The 23,185-nt window shown below is 30.6% G+C and overlaps 1 protein-coding gene and 1 long non-coding RNA gene across 3 annotated transcripts; one reads left to right on the forward strand and one right to left on the reverse strand.

The window, feature by feature from the left end:
* Nucleotides 1–5,961: 5,961 nt before the first annotated feature.
* On the reverse strand, nucleotides 5,962–22,308 carry LOC130901447 (zinc finger protein 62 homolog). Of its 2 annotated transcripts, XM_057812855.1 has the most exons (8): nucleotides 21,648–22,308; nucleotides 19,451–19,687; nucleotides 19,084–19,384; nucleotides 15,623–15,754; nucleotides 12,417–12,747; nucleotides 11,926–12,356; nucleotides 11,408–11,871; nucleotides 6,577–8,710 (listed from the first exon to the last, which is right to left on the reverse strand). In XM_057812855.1, the coding sequence occupies exons 1-8, from the start codon at nucleotides 21,789–21,791 to the stop codon at nucleotides 7,034–7,036; spliced, it is 3,717 nt and encodes a 1,238-aa protein (XP_057668838.1). In that variant the 5' UTR covers nucleotides 21,792–22,308; the 3' UTR covers nucleotides 6,577–7,033. The 2 variants fall into 2 exon arrangements, with proteins under 2 accessions (XP_057668840.1, XP_057668838.1); XM_057812857.1 differs by lacking the exon at nucleotides 15,623–15,754 and having other exon boundaries at nucleotides 5,962–8,710; nucleotides 21,648–22,284.
* On the forward strand, nucleotides 14,853–17,374 carry LOC130901471 (uncharacterized). Its single transcript, XR_009060289.1, has 2 exons — nucleotides 14,853–15,095; nucleotides 17,314–17,374. It is a non-coding gene; the product is annotated as an uncharacterized LOC130901471 (long non-coding RNA).
* Nucleotides 22,309–23,185: the final 877 nt, after the last annotated feature.

Raw genomic sequence — 23,185 nt, forward strand, 5'->3', positions numbered from 1 at the left:
TCGCCAATGGTGTAAAGATTACCTGTGAAAAGACAATTGGTGTTTTTGAGATGTTAATTGGTTTTTGGAAAAAAGCTTTAATTTTATGGAAGCGCAATTATCAAAAAGTTTCATCAGTCAACTGATTTTGTGGGAATGTACGTGGGGCTAATAAAAGATAATGTAAAAATTTAATATCTAATACATTGTTACTTCAGGTTATGGAAATAATTGGTAAAATAAATGAAAATAATATTGAGGTTAAACAAAGGAAAATTGTGAAAGGTTGAAATTATCGACAATACATTCCTGTATTTGGGAGGAAAAAACATCTGTTTCAAGGAATTGTTGAAACAAAAGACTTTGTTGCCACTCATTTTGTTGAAAATAAGAATTATTTAGCTAAGTGAGGTAAGACCAGAGTAAATCAAATTAAAGTATTTTAAAGAATAAACACTACCACTATGGTATGAAGAAAATAATAGGAATTAATTTAATTTTATATTATTTAAATTAAACTTCACTAGAATGAAATTAAAAAACTTTGTTATAAAGAACTACTGTTACCATTGATTTTCAAAAAAAAGTTGTTAAAAATTAACGGATAAAAATTTTCAATAGCGATATTTTTCTTACAATATAATTACTCAAATTCTTTTTTTAATTACACTTTCTTTTAATTCCAAGCATTGAATCAAAATTCAATGATTTCAAGTAATCAACAGACTTTAATGTCATATAAACCACAGATCACCTACATTTAGATGATAAATAACTGTTATTTGTCTTGGCGCTATCTATGGTTGAAAACTTTAACTACGAATTATGGTGGTTAATTTATAAATATCTATAAGTGATTAATTTCAAATTTATCTTATTTGTTCGAAATAGGTCTCAAAGTATTAGATTTTTGAGGTATATAATTACAAAAAGATGGATTTTGAGTTCTAAAATATGTTTGTAAATTTAATAATATACAATTTTCTCTTGCTTTAGTTCTGTATTTTTTTGTTTTGTTTCTATCAACTCATCCATCCAGTACCAGGATATACGTACTATCATAAAAATATTCACATTTTTGCCAGTTTTATTTTTGTTCATACTCACAGACCCGTTAACAGCTTTAAACGAGACATCTAAGTGAAACTATAGATTAGGTGGTTTGTGATAATATCATTTTATTAGGTAGCACTGTTGCCGGATCCTTTTATTTATTTATTTTTCCAAAGTATTTTAAATACGTACTCAAGTATTTTAAATAAAAATAAATTAGATGATATTTGCATTGTCTTTAAAGTGCTACCACTATATAAAAATGTTTTGAAATAATATTATGTGTTATGACGGATGTTATTTTTTGAATTGTGCGGTAGTGTATACTAAGGATATCTCCTATTATTGAAAACCATTTTAATATCTTGATAGATCTATCAGTCGCAAAGCTACACAATGTACATGATTCATACTATAGATTACTGATTTATTTTATATACTTGCTTGTAAGTACATGCATTTTATCAAAGATTTGTATATATTCCTATAGTTATGAAGAAAACTAATTATTCTTTACATTCGTGTAATCTTGTAATCGAAACGTACTAGATATACAGTGTAGAACATTTTTATATAGATTAATTTAATAACAAATAGGATTTGTCTATAAATCAGGGATTACAGTTCAGGAATATTACATGCACTTGTTAACAATGGTTTTACATGTGAAAAAATAAACATGGCAACATTCCTTCTCATTATCTGACGAGTTGAATGACTTCTCAAGAAAGATACATGCTAGAAAATCATATATATATGTATATATGTATATATATATATATATATATATATATATATATATATATATATTATTTCTTTTTATTCAAGTTCTCCTTCGTTAAAAACAGTTTTGTCAATAAACTTCCTTTGTAAAGTTGATATCTTTTAACCGAATATATTATGAGACCAAATACCTCTGTCAATATGAGGCATTTCTAATCCCAAAACAGAAGAAGAAGAATCTAATACATTCAAATACAAATAAAAAATGAAGGTTTTATTTGCTACAATCAATATAAATGAATGTTTAATACCTGGAATGTTAACAAGTGTGTTTGGAATCGATTCAAAGAAATCAAATTAGTAAATGGTAGTTTGTAATCCCCATAAAAACTAAAAGAAGGGACTGATGCCCCAAGGAATGTGATGGCTCTTTTTTACTATACAGTAGATTTAGAAACGTGCAACAAGAGTGACGTTTAAGTCCTTGATAATAAGCAGTGCCGAGTTTTCAAATAAAAGCAGAATTCAAACCAGATTGCAGTTGAAATTATTATTAGTCACACTTGATTTTCTATATCTGTGCAAAATAGTATCCATTCAGCTTTATTCAAAGCGTCTGCCTCCCAAAAGCAATACATTTAGTAGATAGGACTTAACCAAAACTCTGTACACGATATTTATATTATAAATGTGAATGTCACTATCTGTGTTAGTTTGTTACATTTCTAATTCATTATATGGAGAAAGTAGAAAATTTAACAAATGCAAAATGATTCACATTATTCTAGTTTTTATAATGGCGAAATAGTATAATACATTTTTAAAAAACCAAAGCATACTTTTGGAGGGATAAATTAGAGTTTGAAGTAGGTAAACCAATTTTTACTGTAATATACCTGCAACACAAAAGTCTACAAATACACAGTTAGTTTTCAGCAGCATTATGTCTTACATCTTCCATAGTTATAATATCTGAATCAGGTTTCCTTGGTGATCTTAAACACATTACACCATTTGAATGTTTGTTGATATTAGCCTTTTTACCTTAATTTAAAGTAATTAACTTTCCTGATCTACTATTATTGCCCGTGACAAGTAATGCAATTTTTATCCAGAAAATCATTTCTCAATTGAGATCTATTGTATATTGGTTTACCTGTGTTTAGTTACTTCATTATACACATAGGTGCGATAAATTTATTTAGGTACATTTTACAGCTAAATGCCAAATTAATTGATTCCTACGACCACATTTGCATCATTAGAAAATACTAAATTACATTAGTGTGAAATATTTTTAAAAATGTGTTGGAAATAATAATTCAAAATAAACAATAAACATAACCTCATTAATACCTATCAGTAGAGTTTTAAAATCATCGATAAACTTGCATTCCAACTCAACCAACGAACATTTGACGTCATAGCACAACGTAGTCAGCAACAGCGGCTATTGGAACATGTGGAAGACGTGAAAAAATGTACATTACATCATCCTCATATTGAGCGGTTAAATTTAAGGTGCACTTTCATGTTGACTCTCGACGCTGACCTATCGATAGTTTGTTAACTTATAAAAATAAAGTGTGTGTTTTGCATATATGTAAAGAAAAGTTTCAAATCACTTTGTGCTAAATTAAAGGTCAATATTTACAAAAATAAATGCAATCAGTCAGTGTTCGTTAGGTTACGCAACTCGATAGAAAGTAACTTTCTTACACTCCCGTGATGTTTCACTTGGTTATCGTATCGTTCACCACATTGATTTGTCAATTATTTTTTTATTTGCCATAATAAATACTTAAAGTATTCCAATTTTTAAATACATTATTAGATATTTCGCTACTATCAACTGTTATGAATATTGTGCACCATCCTGTATAACAGTGGTGTAGCCAGGACTGTGTATTTTTCTATGAATATAAAATATACAACATGGGAGTCATCATTCGCGGTTGTCACCTAGAAAAATCACCTGACTCTACCCCTGTTTTATAACTATATTATTATTACTAATAAATATAGTGAGAGCGGATTTTTCCATCCCGTTGTAATAAATAAGTAATATGTGTATAATAGTCTATAATTTTTCATATTGTTGTACGATTTTTAAGTTTATATTAAAATGTTTGTGCATTCAGAATACTGTGTTATTATTTTCCATATTAGGGGCCATAAATTACGTCACACGAATATTAGAACTTTAAAAACCCTCCCACCGTCACTGTCATGTCATGTTATAACATTTTTATAATCCCATTCCTGTTGTGGCGACACAACAAACACAAAACAGCTATTTTCATTTTTTACTTATATCAATTAACAATTAGCATCAAATAATTAAATTGAGAAAACTATTACTGTCACTCAGCAAAAGTTAATCGTCGTAAACAGAAAGAAAGATATTGACACTGCGCCGGCGTATGTGGTAGCGCTTGTCGAAGATCTCGCTAATAAACGACTCGCGGTAAAGAAGGCAAGCGAGGACTTGTCGACTATTTAAACCTCCATTCAATTCTCATGAATTTGAGTCTCACTCGCTTCACAACGCCGCTGTAGAAATAATCTTTTAACTAGAATGCTAAATTATAAATAAATATAGAAAAATTTCGTATATTTTAATAGTTTTTTATTCACATTAAAATTTTTAACACTTTCCTGCCCCTTGCCACATTACGGTGATACCCTCCCACTCCATTAACATGTGACGTAATATATGTTCGACCCCTTACCAAATAATGGTTTTCTAAGATAACAGATATTTTACATCGTTGCCACGTTGTAATGCTTTTCCAAGTATATTTGAGATTATTAATGTAACTAAACAATTTTTTGAGAATAATAAGTCGTTTTAGGTAAATTTCCAAGTCCAAATGCGAACATATGACTTCTTCATCTAGTCTCCTAACTTAATTTTTAAATGGACGCCATATAAAAATAAACAGGAATAGAACAATTCCTCAATGAAATTTAAAAAGCTTCAAATACTACTCTCACATAGAATAATAATCCTGCTTTTAAACAGATGCCATGTCAAATCCCTTTACCAATACTGTTCTGCCACAACGTCATATGAAACATTGATGGAATAAAAGCAAAGAGTTTCAAACACTGTGAAATATTTTTAGGTTAGGAAACACTGAGAGAATTTGTCAAAATTACTTCTGTATCTGCCCATTATCACAAAAATACTTCAGTTTAGCGTTCTAGATTTATGAATCACAAGAAAGGGCAGTTCGTGTTTATTATAAAAACATATCGCATTTTATAGAGAAATTAAAACATTGGAAGACAGTTACCCTATGAATGTTGAATAAATAAAAACGCGTCTTTCCCATTTCTAGCCAAGCCCCCAAAATAAATCCTTTTATTTAATTCATTCATTCGGTTCAAAAATCCGAACCGGAAATAATCCAATTATTAGTAAAATCGGAAGTACTAATTTTAGACACCTGGGTCATCTCTAGCTTCTGTATTTGACACTAGATGGCGACACCATACATAACGATAGCATGAGAATATGTTTGTAAAGTCTTTTTTATTATTATTCTAGAATTCTGTTGTACTGAACGTCAAAGGATCTAGGAAGCAACTAGAAAAGTACTTAGGTCTTGCACGACTATACACGGTTTTTTTTTCAACCTCCGATCGCTCCGTGCAAACGCTACGCGGTCAGAAGAAAGCGGGCGTGCGCTGTATGTGACTGCGAAGCTCTCGCACTACACACTCCGTCATTGTTGATATTCAGGTGTCAATCGACGTTGTGTTACAGCCACGTAAACATGTCCATTATTGGTGCTTCCGCCAAGTGTGATTCGTTTTCTACAGACTGAAGGCCACAGTGCAGGAATCCATCGGAGAATAAGTCGTGTGTATATTTCAATTATTCTACAAGAATATAAAACAAATCCAATTGTTTTAGAATAATCAGAAATGATATGTCTTTGTTTTAAAGATACCGACATGGATTATTAATTTCTAGTACAGGAAATAAAACACAAAACTTGGTAATTTCTGAGCATTAAATGCATTTTGAAAATTTATTACTCGGTAAATTTTCCCGGAAATGCATTCAATATTCTTTCTCGCAGGTTTTCGAGTTCATTCAACACGAGTATCACGACCGAAAACGTCCACAAGATCTACGTCGTTTTCTGGAGCCCTGTGGACATTAGTTATGAAATTTGCCGAATATATACGTCCTGTGCCGATATTCTCAGGTCCTTGTATCGATATCGTTGAATGCGAAAATCGAAATTCATTGTTGTCTCGATTCTCATGCCCTCTACTGGCAATTGGAACGCTCCAATCACTTCATTTCACTCGCATTCGCATCTCTTCAAAGTTTTCATAGTAAGTTGTAGCTTCTGGTTGTGATTTTGTTGGGGTAACAGCGACCATGGATTAATAGGTTGGTTCTTGGTAGCTGCACTTGCAGAACTAGTGTATACTAAAGCGTTCTTTGTAGCAGAACCAACGCTAGTGTAGTAGTGCAAGAGAACTAGTTCGCCCAGTTCACTGTACTGCTTGCACTGTGTCTAGTGTCAGTTCAGCCAGTACAGTGCAATAAGTGTAATCTGGAACCGGTGGTACTACATTTTCATCATCGAACGAATGTAAAATATCGAAAAGTACTAAATCGTTTTCCATCCACATCAAATAGCCTCAATCAACAAATGCTCCATTGCTCTGTGCACTAAATCATTCTTTCTATCCGATCGAACTAATTCTATACCGTCATGAACTGGTCTGCACTGGTTCAGTTCAGTACAGTTCCAGTGCAGCTACCAAGAACAAACCTATAAGCTACAACATATAAAATCAAAATATTTTTATTAAAATTTGTTATAAGGAATAGTAGGCACATTAAAATATATATTAGCAAACAATTTATTTATTACATAACCTCAACTGTGCCTAATTAACATGGGTGTGTATAATTTTAAAAGCTAATAAACTAAATAAATTGGGCTTAAATCCACAATGTTTCAATATATACGGTGTTCCATTAAAAACAAAACATTTACAATCGAATTTTATAATTGGAAGTGCTGTCGAAAATGTGGTAAACTATAAAATACACTGCCCTCCAAACTAATCTAGATATTCATAAAAATGAAACAAACGTTCAATGTGTCCAACATATATGTATTATAAAAAAGAATAAGTGACTAAACACATCGAAATATAGGCACGAAGTAACACATCAAAAAAAAATTACTGGATATAAAGGAAAAACTATAATATCGACACCTTAATTTCAATGAAAAGATCCTCGTCAAAATGGATGAGCCGTAATAGTATGAGCTCGCAAATCCTTTGGTAAATCGAAACCCATGTTACAGATAGAGCAAGAGAAGAGCGGTTTACCGACCGGAGATGGTACGGCTCTCTGTTTCTCGTGAACTTTCAAATGTATTGTAAGAGAGTTTTGTTTTTCGAAAACTCTGTCGCATTGATTACATTTGAATTCTGTCTGAACGTGCTCCTTATGGAACTGTCTAATGTGAGCTCCTAGCGTGTCAGACCTGCTGAAAGCTGCGTTACAATGTTTACAAGGGAAACTCTTTTGTTTATTAGCCGGCGACATTCTCTGCGAAGGCATTTCTTGTTGTTGCACCAACATTTTTTGTTCGTGTTGTTTTTGACGTTCCAAGAAATCGTGCAATCTTTTGTGCGTTTCGTATTCGTCTTGCGTAGAAAAATCTTTGTTGCAAGTGTTACAACGTGGAATTAGCATAATTGCGCTGACGCTTCTGTGTTTTTCCAGAATGTGTACTTGCAGAGCGGTATCGTTGGGTAATTCGGCCAAACAAGTATCGCATTGGTACTTGGTTACGTCGTCCATTGGTTCTTCTTTAATGTTTACTTGATGCATTCGCGGTAGTTGTACCGGCGGCGGTGGAAGGCTAGGAGGAGCGTGTTTCAATAATTTAGAACTGCTGTCGTTTAGAGCCCTTTTATGCCAACCGATGTGTGTCGTTAAAGCGCCTGAAGATTGGAATGATTTTTGACAAATGGAACAAGTGAAGTCATTTGGTTTAGGTATTGGTGGCATTTTGACTTTCTCGTTGTGTTCTAACTGCATATGTTGAGTCAAACTTTGGAAATTCTCAAACGAAATCTTGCAGTATTTACAATACACTTGTCTGTGTAGAGATTTATATTCTAAAGTATGTTTTTCTTTGTGTTTTTTCAAAGCGGCTTTGCTAGTGAATGTCATAACGCAAGTGTCACAAGGGAACACTAATGAGGCCATATCCATATCGTCGGGTGTTTCAACGCCGTTGTGGGCTTCTTGTTTATGTCTTATAAGTTCTTCGTTAGTTTCAAAAACGTTCTGACATACTTTACAGACCGCTTTTCTTACCAATTTCTTACTGATTGGATTTATGTTAATTCCGTGACATTTCAGATGGTTCTTGAGATTATATTTGCTGGAAAACACTTTGAAACAACGTTTGCAAGTGTGATAAGATTCTTCTTCGGGTTCTTCGAATTTCTTTGGTTTCAATAAGGTAGCTTTGCTAGCCGCAGCGTCGGCTGGTACTTTTTCGTGTATCTGTCTATGTCTGTAATATGCAGCTCCGGTTGTACATACTTTATTGCAATCTTTGCATTGTTTCGGATACGTATCCGCGTGAGGAGTTTTCCTTTCCGGATGTCTAGTTCTATTATGTTCCCATAAACCGTTGTAATTATTAAATTCTTGTTCGCAAATGTCGCATCTATATTTCTTTGGAGCTGCAGTAACTTCTGGTTCGGGTTCCGGTACCTCCACGGCGGTAATACCGGCGTGTCCTTGTTCTAATTGATGAGTCATCAGATCTTCTTTGGATGTGAACACCAAATCGCACATTTCGCAACCAACCATCTCTTCTCCTTCCCCTTCACCTTCTCCTCCTGGACTGAGCATCGTACTCTTGTAAGACTGGGTTTTGGAATCTCTGTATACCTAAAACAAAATATAACCTAAATACATTGAGTTCACCACGTTTCATAAATTTTAAAATAAATAATTTGAAGGTAGATTTCAAAATCAAATAACATCAATACATTCGAAACTTTTACTAAAAACCTTGCTTATATGAGAATTTTTTCGAAATTTCTAGATTGTTGTTCCAAAATTTATCCTCAATCTCTGAAGATATTATCGAAACGCATTATCATCAACAGTGGGTGTAGATGAGTATCATCAACATTTTGAGAAACTCCTTAATTAAAAAAAAAATTGTCATTTTTTCAATTTTGATTATTGTTGATTCACCCTATATTTCAAAAGAAAGGTGCCAGGTACTAGGGTATAAAAGAGGTTCGGAACAAGGATAATAATTTAAGAAAAACTTGGTTCGGTATCAATATCAAGAGTTTCAGAAACTCCATTATCGAGGATTACTCTATATACTAAAAATGAAATTTTTATGTATATTTAAACCTATATACAGGTTTCCATTAAAATTAAATTTGGTATTTATAATTGAAACTCTAAATATACAGTGTTTCATTAATTCTTGGAAATACATTAATTATTGAAAATAGGCACCAAAGCTCCAAAAAATAAATTTTGTTCATGTCCACACAAATTCCATTCCTTTATTTGTAAATTTCTTTTTTTAAAAAAAGATAACAACCAGTTTAATGTTAATTAGTAATAATTATTATTTAAATACTGAAAACCACTTCCCCATGAAGAGACTCCAGCTAGGAACTTTAAGGTTAGAATATCAAATTTTTATGAATAACAATTTTTGTTAGAAGTATATTTTGTTTATTTAGAAAATCAAGTTGAAGTTTTTATATTGAACATTGAAATAAACCATACAAGAAGATAAAATGAAGTTTCTTTTATATTTGATGATACCCCAGTATTAGAAAAAATAATATCAGATACCAAGGTTTAAAAACGCCCGGGTATTGGTATTGGATACCAAATTTCATGGATTACTCTGTATACTGAAAACGGAATGATTAACATGACCCCTGTGCATTTAAAATCCCTGTTTTTTAACAGCTGTTCATTCAAATTAACATTGGTATTTATTATTGAAACCTTAATTATACAAGGTTTTTCATTACTCCATGGAAATATTTTCATTATTTAATTCAGCAGCTAAGTCCCAAAACAAAACTTTGTTTATATCGATGCAAATTCCTTATCTTCATTTTTAAAATTCCGTTTTATTATAAAGATTGTAATTTATTATTAATTGTTCTCTATATCTAGATTAAAAATCTCTAACTGGGGAGGTTAGAATATAAAATATTTATAAATAAAAATGTTTGTTTGAACTATATTTTAGTCATTTAGAACAAGAGTAATTGACTTTACATACACCCTAGAAATTTTGATAGAAAACAAGCTTTGGTTACCAACTTTTATTTATTACTCTGTAATACTAAAAATGGGATAATTAACATGATCCCTGTGCATTTAAAAAAACCTGATTATCAACAGTTTTCCAATAAAATTAATATTGGTATTTATAAATGAAACTATAAACATACAGGGCGTTTCTTTAATACTTGGAAATATTTTAATTATTGAATATAAGTAGTTAGATTTAAAAAAAAAACAACTTTATTTATGTTGATACAAATTCAATCTTTTTAATTGTAAATTTTGTTTTTTTTTAATAGTAACATCCAATTTAGTATTAATTGTTCAGTATAGTTATAAATATTTTAACCAAGTTTTCCTGAGGAAGTCTCCGGGGTATTTTTAGAATTGTAGTCTCCTCCAATCATAAATTGATTTTTTAGAGTTCCGAAGAACTCATCATAATTATCTCTTTTTTTTGTACTTTGGAGGACAACTAACAGATGTTATTCTTATTTTTCTAATTTGTGGTTGTGTAAATATTATAATTTAATAATTTAAAATGATGCTTCATTGTTAATTGCGTTTTAGAAACTAGCATAATGCCGATGATAAAATATTTTAGATCTTCAGTATGTTGGCTCAAGCCGTTAACATTCAATCTTTAGAATTTGAGCCAATTATGACATTTTAGTGACAAGCGTTGGGATAAAGTCCCAGTCTGCATAATAAGGTCCTTAATCATTAATTGCAGCTCAGATATATCATTTGATAGGTTCACCACATTCATATATGGTCTTGTATTATTTTCAATACTTAATTGTTACTTTTCTTGCATATGTTATATCTGATTGGGTGGTTATTTGAGAGGTGCTTTCAAGGTATCTAATGTTTGGATAAAGGTTTTTCTGTAACTGTTTGTGTATAATTAGCAGGAAGTTTTTCTTCGCAGTTGCTATGTTTCACATCATCTGGGAGTTCCTTGACAAAAGTTTTTTGTGTGCCAGTAGCTTTCACATTTTGTACATTGCGGAATTATTCTTTTTGTGTGAGGTGCTTCAAATATTTCGTCAAGTAATCAGCAGTTTGATGTTTAGTATGAGATCAACGAAGAACAGAAGTAGCTTCTAATATTCAAAATTTTTGTAACTTCGTCAATTTCTTTTTCAATACTTTTCTTGATTTTATTTAGATCTGTGGAATGATGAATGTCCTACACAAAAGTTTTTAGGTTAACTAGTTAGAATATCAAATATTTATATATAAAAAAACAAAGTTATACTTCAACTAAGTAGTGATAGTCAAAATACTTGCAATGCCTGAGAAATAATTTACCTTAAGATTCAGATGAACGCTTCTGTGTTGATCAAGCTCAGTTTGGAATTGGAAGAATTTCCCACATTCCCCGCAAGGTTTCGATGGATGTTTTTCAGTCAAATGCACTTTCCATTCCATAGTGCTGTACATGCCTCCACAATCAGGACAAGAATAGAAAGATTCTTCCTCTTCCAATTCCATATCTTGAGATTCTTGTGATTGATCTTGATAATCTTGAAATTCGGAATAACCTTGTTCCATTTGTTGCTGTTGTTGATGGTTTTGGATTTCTTCGGGTTTGTGGGTTTTATAATGGCGCATCATGTTTTTGTAAGACGAATATTCTTTGTAGCAAATAGGACAGACTCTATTAGTCGTTTTAGGGGTATAGTAAGTTGCGGATGCAAGACTTGTGGGTAATATTTCGTCTAAATCGTCATCGTACAGTGGCGTTTTGAAAGAGGCCTTTCGCTCTCGTTTACCTGCAAATATAAATTTTATTATAAATGTAAATTTGATAACTATTAGTTATATACCTTGTATAATAGCCCCTTCGTCTACTCCTGTAGGGCTGACGTGCATAGAAGGTTTTCTAACTTTATAATTATCATCCTGGAGAAGTATAAATCCTTCGGAGTCATCGTGAACTCCTGCAGCATGTTTCTGGAAATCATCTAGTGTTTTAGTAGTAACAAAGCATATGTCACAATAAAATTCGACTAGACAACTAACGTACACATGATCCTTATATTCTTCTTCGTTTTCGCAAGTTTTACCGCAAGGACAATGCACTGGGAATTGTAGCATGGCATGATCTTCGTCGACGTGTTTACAAAAATCTTCGTGAAAACTGAACATAAATTTGCAGATGGTGCATTTAAAGTTTTGGTAAAGTCTAGTTTTAACTTCGGTACGTATTCTAAGCTCACTCAGTTTAGTAATAGTGTCTAATGGAGCGCTCTGACATCTGAAATTATCAAAACATCGAATCCTTACTATATTCTATACAATATTGTTATTTATATACCTTGAAATATGTCTGGTGAACGTGGATCTATCCGTGAACGTTATCATGCAATTATAACATGTAAAAACAGGAAACCAGATCCTCAAAGCTCGCAGATGGGATAGTAATCCTTTAAGATTCTGATGAGGAACATTGTGGCAGGCACAAATTAATGTTTTGTGCATACTGACCATCGCCTTGCATTTTTCCACGTAACTATTTTCTATTTTTGTTAAATTTTCGGGTGTTTCTATTGGAATTGTTTTCAAAACTTTGAGGCTCATGGAATTTAAGATTTTTTGTTGTTCGGTTTGAATCGGCGAGCCGTGTTGGACGTCGCCATTAGTAAGACCTGGAAATAAAACACTAAAAAACTGCACGGCAATCGAACAGAATCAAGAAAAAAATATTTCGACAAAATTTTATCATTCATACTCCTAAAACCACTAAATTAATAATTAAAAATAAGAGTTATAAAAAAACTTCCTAAAATGGTTTTTTAAATGTATTTTCTTATCTTTTCTTTTACTCTGTACGTTTATAGTTCCTTTTTGTACCCGTTGGCTTCTATCTTGTTGATCTATCTAACATTTTTTTCTTCCTTTTTTTACCCATTTTTTTCTATATTCTTGGTCTTCTCCTTTTTTAATGGTCTCCACTCTTACATTATACTAATTAATATTTTTTGTTTTGTTTTCCTTTATCTATTATTAATTTTTTTGTGCTTTTTTCTTTATCTATTATCAATTCTTGTCTTGTAATTTTTTTGATATTCTTTATCTTGTCCCACTCAATTTTTCCCATGTTTCCTCTGAGGTGCCTTATTTCTATAGCATTTATTTTCGTCTCGCCTTTCATCTTTTTGTTCCCAGTTCCATTACATGGTTTATTCAACTTCTTCCTTTATCTTACTCTTTATCTTTTAATGGTATCTCCAGTAAAAATTATGTTTCTTGTAAAGTTAACTGTCATGTACATACTAATCCAACTGATTCTTCTTGTTTTTTCCTTCTTCTGTTATCATTTCTTATTTTGTAACTTTTTTAATGTTCTTAACTTGTCCTACTCAGCTATTTTCATTATTCTTCACTGGAGCTTCTCTTCTATATATTATTTCATCTTATTGTTACCAGTTCTTTTATTTGGTTTATTATCTTCTTTCTTGGTCTTGTCCATCATCTTTTAATGGCGTTTCCAACCTAAATTATGTTTCTTGTAAAGCTAACTGTCATTTACATACTAATTCAGCTGATTCTTCTTGTTTTTTTTTCTTCTTCTGTTATCAATTCTTCTTTTCTAACTTTTTTTATGTTCTTTATCTTGTCCCACTCAGTTCTTTTCATTATTTTTTTCTATAGCGTTTATGTTTGTCTCATATTTCACTTTTTTGTTCCCATTTCTTTTACTTGGTTTTTCTATTATATTTCTTGGTCTTCCCCATAGTTTTTTTTGGTGTTTAAAGCCTAAATTATGTTTTATTTTAAATCTGTTTTCAATCGATATATCCATCAATTCAGCTATTTCTTGTTTTTTGTTCTTCTATTATTGACTTATGATCTGTTACTTCTTTCAAACAAACACTCTCCTAAGGTGTTTGTATATTGTTTAGGGAGTCGTTCTGCACCTATAATATCTCAATGTGCTACCTCTAAAGTAGTTCCTTGCCAAATGTGCAGGGCATTCGCACAATAGATGCTCTACATTCCCACACTTCTTTGGACGTATATTCAACAGCATTCAGGGTCTTCAAGACCGCTTGACTTTGGAAGAGAATCTAAATGTGAGATTTTGTTCTAAAAATGCCCAATCCAGCTTCTTGCCATAGCTTGAAATCATATGTATGGCATAAAGATGCATTTCAAGCTTTCGGAAGATCTTTATTGGCCCATGTCTGGCGGTCATTGATTAACATTTTGAATGGGATGTTTGTGTCCACCATGCAATGCATTTGTCACTTCTTTCTAGTTCTATTGATTATAGAATCCTTAAATGTACGGTTAGGTGCTTTTCCATAAATTTCCACACCCATATCTATATTTTTGCATCTTAATATTGTTTTATTTATCGTATAGTAATTTTTTTTCGATTCATTGACACTGTTAGCTATTTCTGCATCTACTTTCATGTTCATTCTGTCAGATATTCATTTTCTACTCTTTCTAAAATTTTCTTCTTTAATTTTATTTCTTTAATAAATCAGCTGATTTGATTTTCAACTTTGGTTTTATTTATGTTGACCTGTTTTCATTTCTTTTAATTCTGACTAACCGAGGTCCATAAAATTTTTGATTTAATTCTTAGAATTTGCTATAAAGACCACATACTACTTATTTTTACAGGTATTTAACATAGATATCGTAAAATCAAAACTATCATGAAAAATGTTCATTTCTGATTTTACTGGACTACTCGATTGAAGTAGAAATTATTAAATGTGTTAGAATACACTTTCTTGGCTTTTTTGTACACACTTTACTATATTTTATACAATCTTTATTTTCACCGTCTCCTTATAGGTACCATACTTGTCTTTCCATCTGAAAACTGACAGAAGTTCGTTTTTTGACACTTTGGTCAAAATTATATATTTTTTTGCTTTAGTGTAACTGTAAAAGTGGAATATATACCCAAATTTGTTATCTATGGCAATTCCATTACTTCTTGAGCCTCATCGCATAAAGGGAACAAACATCTAATTAGGTAGTGGACATTTATTACATAGTAGATCTTCTTCTTCAGTTGGAAATTGATTTTATACCAAAACAGGAACATGACATATTGTTTTTAATTATACTAGACATTTGCACGGCATATTTTTACCAGAATACAATGAAGGAAATATTTTTAATACCCTGTAATATTTAAAATGAAGGTAACTACACGAATTAGAACATAAAATTCCATAATTGTATGAAGGGGTACATCTTCTAAATAGAAAATGGACATTTATCAAATGAAAGATCTTCTTCTTCAGTTTAAAATCGATTTTATATCAAATTATGTACATGACATATTTTTACCAGAAAACTCTTTATAATTTGACTACACCAACCAGAGCATAAAGTTTTTATTATCTTTTAGAATGTTAGGTTAATTAAATCTGAAATTATTTTATAAAATTAATATCAAAAATTGAAATACATTTAATAAGGTACTAAGAAAGCTGTAGCTTATTGGTATAATGTGTAAAATGAAACGGCAGAAAAAGCTTCTAAATGCAAACCTACCGTTAAGTATTGGAGTAGCAATAGAAATGTTATTGTGAAGACCATGCTGCATCCTTTCATGCTTTTTTTTGTTTCCTGCATTACTAAATAATTTGCCGCAAACGCTACATGTTCTATTGAAAGCGGTAGTCCCTACGTAAACACAAAAAATAATCAAATCAAACAAAACGTGCAAAAAAAAACAAAAAAACGTGACAATTGCATAATAAAGAATAAAACTATAAATAGGTATAATTTTCCTTCAAATATTTCACTGATAACCATAGACCAGTTTATTATCATTATATGAGAATAAATTAAAACCTGTGTCAAGCTAAATTTATGGCAGGGAAATAATTTTGTAAGAAATAAGCAAATAATGTATGTACCGGTATCAAATAAACAAAAATTTATTAATTAATATAATAAAATTGTAAGCCACAAAAGCCCTGATAGTGTGCAAAAATCTCTCGAAGGCATATATGCCTAACAGCTGCACTATAACTTTCACCTCTCCACATATTATTGGAAAGCAAAAGAAATCAACAACTGATCAAACCTGGGATATGCCTGAGGACGGGGTCAATATGTCTGAGAACGATATGCCAAAAATGTATCTCAAAAGTAAGTTGTAGAAGCAAATGGGATGAAAAAACAGACAAGAAATGGTATATGAATAGCTACTAAACAATAGACAGTACTGGAATAGGAAAGTACGGGACTAGAACCAAACACTATGAGAGTCTAGACAACACACCAAGTATTTTTCAAACAGAAATATATCCAATTCAAAAATTGGGTCATGTTCAATCTAAAATTCGATATAGGTTAAGACACTTCGGAAAAGATCTGCTGAATGTATCAACTCAAACAAGACAAGTGTCTCAATGGACACCAGAAGATGCTAGGTTTAGCAGATAATGTAACATGTAGATAGGACATAACCTATATCCACATTTCGTCGAATTATGATATACTACAGAATTCCAGAGCACTACTCTATGAAATGGAAGATTAAGATCTTTGGTAACTGAAGCCCTCCCAAATTTTCTAAGAAGTGTCACAGCAATAAAAGGGAACACAAAAGATCATTTGGGTCATATTTTATGTTACACCCTAAATATACATACATAATAAAGTTGTTACAGTAATTATTGTATCTCATAGTTTGAAAAAAAAGTATCGCTTATTAAAAATAATATTCAATTCTTAACTTTCAAACCAAACCCTTCGAGTATTGCGGTTGTTTGTTAAAGAAAAACTTGTTTGAAATAATCATCAATGTCTTTTAATCATTATTATCTATTAATAACCCGGTTTTATTTTGTGTATTTTCTATATCATTAAAAAACCTTGAAGTTTTTTGTACAAATGAAAATCAACACCTAGATAATAATATGGTTGTTCAAAATACTGTTAAATGTCTTGGCTGTTATCTATTTATTGGAAAAATATGAAAACCTGGTTTACCCGAAGCTCTTTGCTCATATTAACTACTGGTATATTATGTCAGTTTATCCTAAAGTAAATCAAATTAGTAGAAACTAGGTCAGTAGACTCTTTGTACAGAGATTTGAATGTAATGTTATTAGGTCATTCTACAAGTTGAAAAAATTAGAAAATGTAAATAATGTTTGTGAAAATTCATGAGATAGCTCATTAAACACTGATGTCTTGACAAATGTATTTGTTACTAACTGTCTTGATTTTAGGTCTTTCCTGATTGAAAATTAACTTTTTATAAGAAGAAACCTTTATCAAAATAAAGAAAAAGTATTGGAAGATGAAAATTTGTGACAATAATAAATAAAAAGTATTTAATGTAATGATAATATTTCAAATATTACTAATAGGAATTTAAAGAAAATATTTTTGAAGAAGAAATTTCCAATTCTACACCCATTATAATAATAATTAAAGCTATAGACTATTTTTATGAATAAGAGAGTAATAAAATGATGAAGCAATAGTAATTTTGACAAGTCGAAACTTTTTTCTATTAGTTATATAAGAATAATAGAAACCTGAAAACTTGTATTGGCACAGGTACATTCATTTTAGTTTTAGATTCGTACGTAGGTTTTATTACTCTCTCATACATAAAATTAGACTATAAAAATATGCCACAGAAAGATGCATAATCAAAATGTTGCATGAAATAATTTTTTTCAAATACGAAATATCAAATTTAAAAATTAAAGTGTATTATGAACACTTTTTATTTTCTTTTAAAACTAATTTTAAAATGAATTTTTTTACCAAGCCGGATCTGTGACTTCATTGAAAACAATAAAAAATAATTGTCAATAATTGTGTGCTTTTAGCACACCTTTTCAAAAAAAAAACGGAATTTAGGGACATAATATGAAAAAAAGGGACTTTTAGGGACCTCACTAACCTCCCATCTGTTATGTATATTTAATAAGATCAGGTTTTAAAGTATATAAAAAATTCCAATTTTTTATTATTATTATAATTTTTTTCAAGTTAACAAACAATTAAAAATCAAAGTAAGGTTATGAAACAATATTTAGAAATATTTGTTATCATATAACCTTTTTGTATAGAAACACATTGCTTAAGGTCGACAAAAAATTTCATCATTTGTTTATAAACCGATTGACTATCATGAAACTTTTGATATTTATTGGAAAATTCACACTGAGATTAAAAATAGATTTTTCAATGCAGCGATTCCAAAAGTAGTTCAAATGAACCCTTGAGTCTAATAAAGACTTCACAGGAGTCTTCACATTTTCATCCAGAGGATACTGTAAAAATGTAGCAGCAGAGGATCCACTGAATTCAGTAATATTTAGAAATTGATTTACAATGTAAAAGTTTGGGTTTTCCTGCTTTAAAATTTAGAAAATTATTTTTAATTCACTTTATTCATATCCATATGATGAAAATAGATGTGGAAAGGCCCTTTTTTCAGATTTAAATTAAAAATATAAATAACGGAGAAAGAGTTTAGGGAATACGAAATTTTTCATTAGAATTTTCTCCTGCACCAAGAATATTTTATTAAAATTGATTAATTGTTAATAGAAATTAGAATAATCTGATTTAAATACATTTATTCTATTGACCTACTCCACCCTTTTAAACTTAAGTTTCATCAATTTCTGTAATCATTGTTAATAACAAAATGTATTTTTTGATTTATCAAATTATAATAAAATTTTGATCAACAGTCCAATGTATATCATTTGAAGGAAAAATATGTGAATAAATAAAATGATAAAGCAAATTACTTAAACAAGATGTTAAAAAAATATGCAAGACAAGAAAAAGCAAATTATATGAATAAATGAATAAAAAAATGCAATTATTTGATAATAGGTAAATATGAGCTGTAATGAAAACATAACTACCACCAAAATAAAAATAAGGGCACAGCTAAATCATAATCAAAAATTAATTACCTAAATAAAATCACAAATAACAACTAATATCTCCAAAAACTATTGCATACTTACTAACAACTAAAGGTTCTTGTAAATTATCACCATTTTCTAAATGCTGTGGAGACAAATTTGGAGGAAATTCGTTGTACTCTTCTTCCATGGGTTCTTCCAAACCATCCATATCGAACGGTTCTGATTTTACTAGTACATGGTTATGGTGCATAAGCTCTGGTTGAATATCGTTGTGGATGTCATTCTGTTGGTCTAGTTGCGAATCAACAGTATCTGGAAGATTGTTAAAAATATCTTCCTGGTGGTCATCAACTTGTGGTTCTTCTATGTGATCTTGTGGTTCTTCTTTTATCTGTATAGCCTAAATAACGTCCAAGGCAAAGACTGAGTATCATAACAAAATAAATAATTCTATGTAAATACTTACCATATTTGATATAGATGTGGAGCTATGTGAAGAGTTTACTTCAGGTGTTACTTCTGATTGGGGTGTTGATGTTTGTTCAGGTGTTATCTCGCTTGAACCATCTGGATTTTTGGAATTTATCCAATCTTCTAGCTTCTTTTGATTCTTTAGACATTGCTCTTTGAAGGAGTACCAACCCACTACTTTTTCTATACAGGGATCACATACTTTTGTGGATAATTTATCAGAACAGTTTATCTGAAATTAAAAGAAATATTGTTTTAGCAAAGGTTTATAAAAAAATCCAATATCTAAATTATTTTATGGTGAAAAAATTTAAAAAATTGTTATAACCATCATTTGGTTATCTCAGGATTCATATGAAAAATAAAGATATGTAAATTGCAATGCGATCTTTGGAAATTTTTCTCCGTGAGCCACAAGTCTTCAGGTTGAAAATTGAAAAATATTATATTAAATGTACCGAAGAAAAGATTTTAGTCAACGAAAGACCAAATGCTGATTTAAAATGAGAATATTTATTAATGTTATGTTGGAGGGTGTCACTATGGAATGGATTTCAAACATTCTTTGAACATCTAGATTATGTTATAGATACAGAATTCTATTTTAAGGGAAAATATAAAAATGCATTGAAAATATCTTAAACAAAAGATGTAGAAATTAAAATTTACTGTGAAATTACCTTGAATCACTTGAGAAGTTTTGCAATATAAACTGCGATTTTGCTATAAACAATCCAAATTTAGTTCATTGTAGAACATTTAAAAAAATACGAATTTTTCTGTTTTTATTTTTTTTCACGAAATTTATCAATAATGTCTTCTGTAGACATTATAAAAATATAGATTTAAAAAGTTTTTTGTACATTTTGTTAAAAAACATCTAAGTAGACATATAAATAGCTATAACTTTTATAAAAATTAATAAAAATAAAATATAGGTCAAAGATTATTTTGCATACTCTGTGAATATGATTGAAGACATTTTTTAATGTACCAGCTGCTCATCTATAAATTTGAATCTTTAAACTATAAATGTTTAATTATTATCAAACCACCAAATTAAATTCAACTTTTTTCACCTATAAATAATTGAAATATATGGTAATATTAACCTAATATCATTAATGCAGCCCTGCTATTTGGACAATAATTTGAATATTATCAAATTATTGGATTACGCAATTATTTGTATACAAATTAACTACCTAGTCGATAAGTATAAAATTCATCTTGAAATTTCCCTTCCATAATTTACACCAATAAAAAAATCAGTAATTTTTATCAGTTTTATGTTATTTCTAATTACCATTATCTAAAAATTTGACATTACTTTTAATAGACGGATAAAAATAAAAATATTCACGTATCCACACAATGTTTCCCATAAGAGAACATTACAAAATATTTGGTAATTATAACTGTTCCAAATATAATGTCTCACCTCTAACAATAACAAATTTAACTATCAAAAACAATATCAACTGTAATCATCAGTACATATTGATAATCATAAAATGACTCATGGGTAAATATCTACCCATTTTCACATCATTCAAATAAATTAGAAAAATCCCAAATTTTTAATCTAGAAACTGGAGGACATTACTAGAATATTGTAAAGATAACCAAAGATATAGTTAATTCATTACCTAACATTACTTGCATAGTTTTCAACAATCTCCCGTATTATATCAAGTATTACTTTTAATTTGTTTAATGAGTTTAAAACACCTTTATCTAAAGACAACATTTTTATCGCATCAAAAATAAATTAATTGCTTTTGTAATAAAGACCTCTATTCAAGGCTGCATGGCCAATTTCGGAGCTACAAAATGGTGGACAGATCAAAGTATGTACAGCCAAAGACCTCTTTAGTAACGAAAATTGGATCAAAACATATAATAACCTTGAAAGCATATCAAATAAAATTATAGATAAATATAATAAAAATGCTGACTTATTTGATTATCCTTGTATAATGGATACAGCAGCCATTTTGAACGTTCGCCAGCAGGCATCGAATATCTGGCCAGTTAACTGCGATGTTCATAAGGTCGAGAATCTACGTATTCCTTACGCAAACTCTACCTTAATGTTTTCAACAACTGGACTGGAGATTGGGTGGATCTTCTTAATAATTTGTAGTGTAAATTAACGAAGAAAATACAGATGTAATAATGAATTCACTTACCTCAATAGCAACTGATTGCTGTATCTTTTCGGATAATCTTCTATCTTCGAAAGTCTCATCGAATATTGACTTAATACTTTCCACAATTTCGGTGAGACACAGTCTACAACATGATTGGAAATCGACAATTTCTCCTTCTGCCATCTTCTAAATACTGTTTTTCAAACACTGAAACACGCCGGAATAATAGTTTTCACGAATACACTTTTATTAAAACGATTTAAAGGCAACTAGGCCAAGATTTGTATTGTGATAGTCTGTAGAAACGCCATAATACCGCTCGTGTTGTCTGCCGTTCTCCCCCACTCGGTTAGGCAGGCAGGATATAACGTTTTCAAACCGTTGAGTTAGCGACAGAAAAGGTGGGAAGAACTACAACGACTGTAAGCAGCAGAACGATGCACTACGACGCATAGATGAAGGGATACTGACGATGACGAAGGAACGAAGGTTCCCTTCTTTCGCCTTTCGTTCCTGGCTGGCTGATAGCAAGCAGATGGATTAGAGAGGTCATTTCTCGGTCTCTCGTTTTTCTCTTCGCGTTTCGATGATACGACTCCGTTTTCTAACGGATCAAAATCTTGGTATACCTAACGTCTACGCTGGGTTGGGTTTGGTAAATTCTGCTTTGCTTACACAAGCGGATTGCTACAGAATTACTGACGGTGTCGTTCAGTTTCTATAAAAAGATTGTTGACGTAGTTGTTTGATTAAACTTTGCCCTTGAGAATAGCCTGATTTCGGTCTAATGTAATTGTGAAAATACCTTCCATTGTAGTTGCAATACATAATGGAAGGTATATTATAAAAAACTAATTTATTATACACAGAAAGAATAGCTTAATTTAAAAAAAATTGGGAAAAACTTAATGGAAAAGTCTTTCCAAGAATTTAGAATGATGAAGTGGAGCTAGAGGAGGTATCATAAATAGACATACGAGGAGACTTTAAAAGTTTGTGAATATTTGATTGATTCCTTACAATTTAAAAACTTCGAAGCATTTGAGCATCAATTTTATTTGATTAAACTTTCAGTGTTAAATATCTCGTATTATTTTATTACAACTATGAATTTTTCATCAATTTTGATAGGACAGTTACAATCTGGCACTTAAAAGGCATAAGAATAAGGCAGGAAGAATTGTTTTGCGATTGCACCGTTAAAATATTATTCTCCTGAAAGTTTAAAGCGAAATAGATAATTCCAGGCATCTAGGGAACGTGTTTTTTCTATTCTGATGTACAGAACGTCATAATAATTTATTAAAACTGATGCAAACCATAATAGGTAGTAAATAAAGCGTTTACTGTAGTAACACGTAGTTTATTATCAATAACAGATGAATATCATATTTTATCTTAATTTCAATAATAAATAAACGTGTTTATCGATTTTTATACATCATTTCACCACACTAAAATATAATAGTATGTAAATAAGACATTATAGGTAACACGTTCTTTGGGTTGAACTATTTAAGTTTGTATTTAAATTCTTAATGTATACAGGGGTATATCAAAAACTATGATATTTCAAA

Source organism: Diorhabda carinulata, chromosome X (assembly GCF_026250575.1).
Source record: "Diorhabda carinulata isolate Delta chromosome X, icDioCari1.1, whole genome shotgun sequence".
Lineage (NCBI taxonomy): Eukaryota > Metazoa > Arthropoda > Insecta > Coleoptera > Chrysomelidae > Diorhabda > Diorhabda carinulata.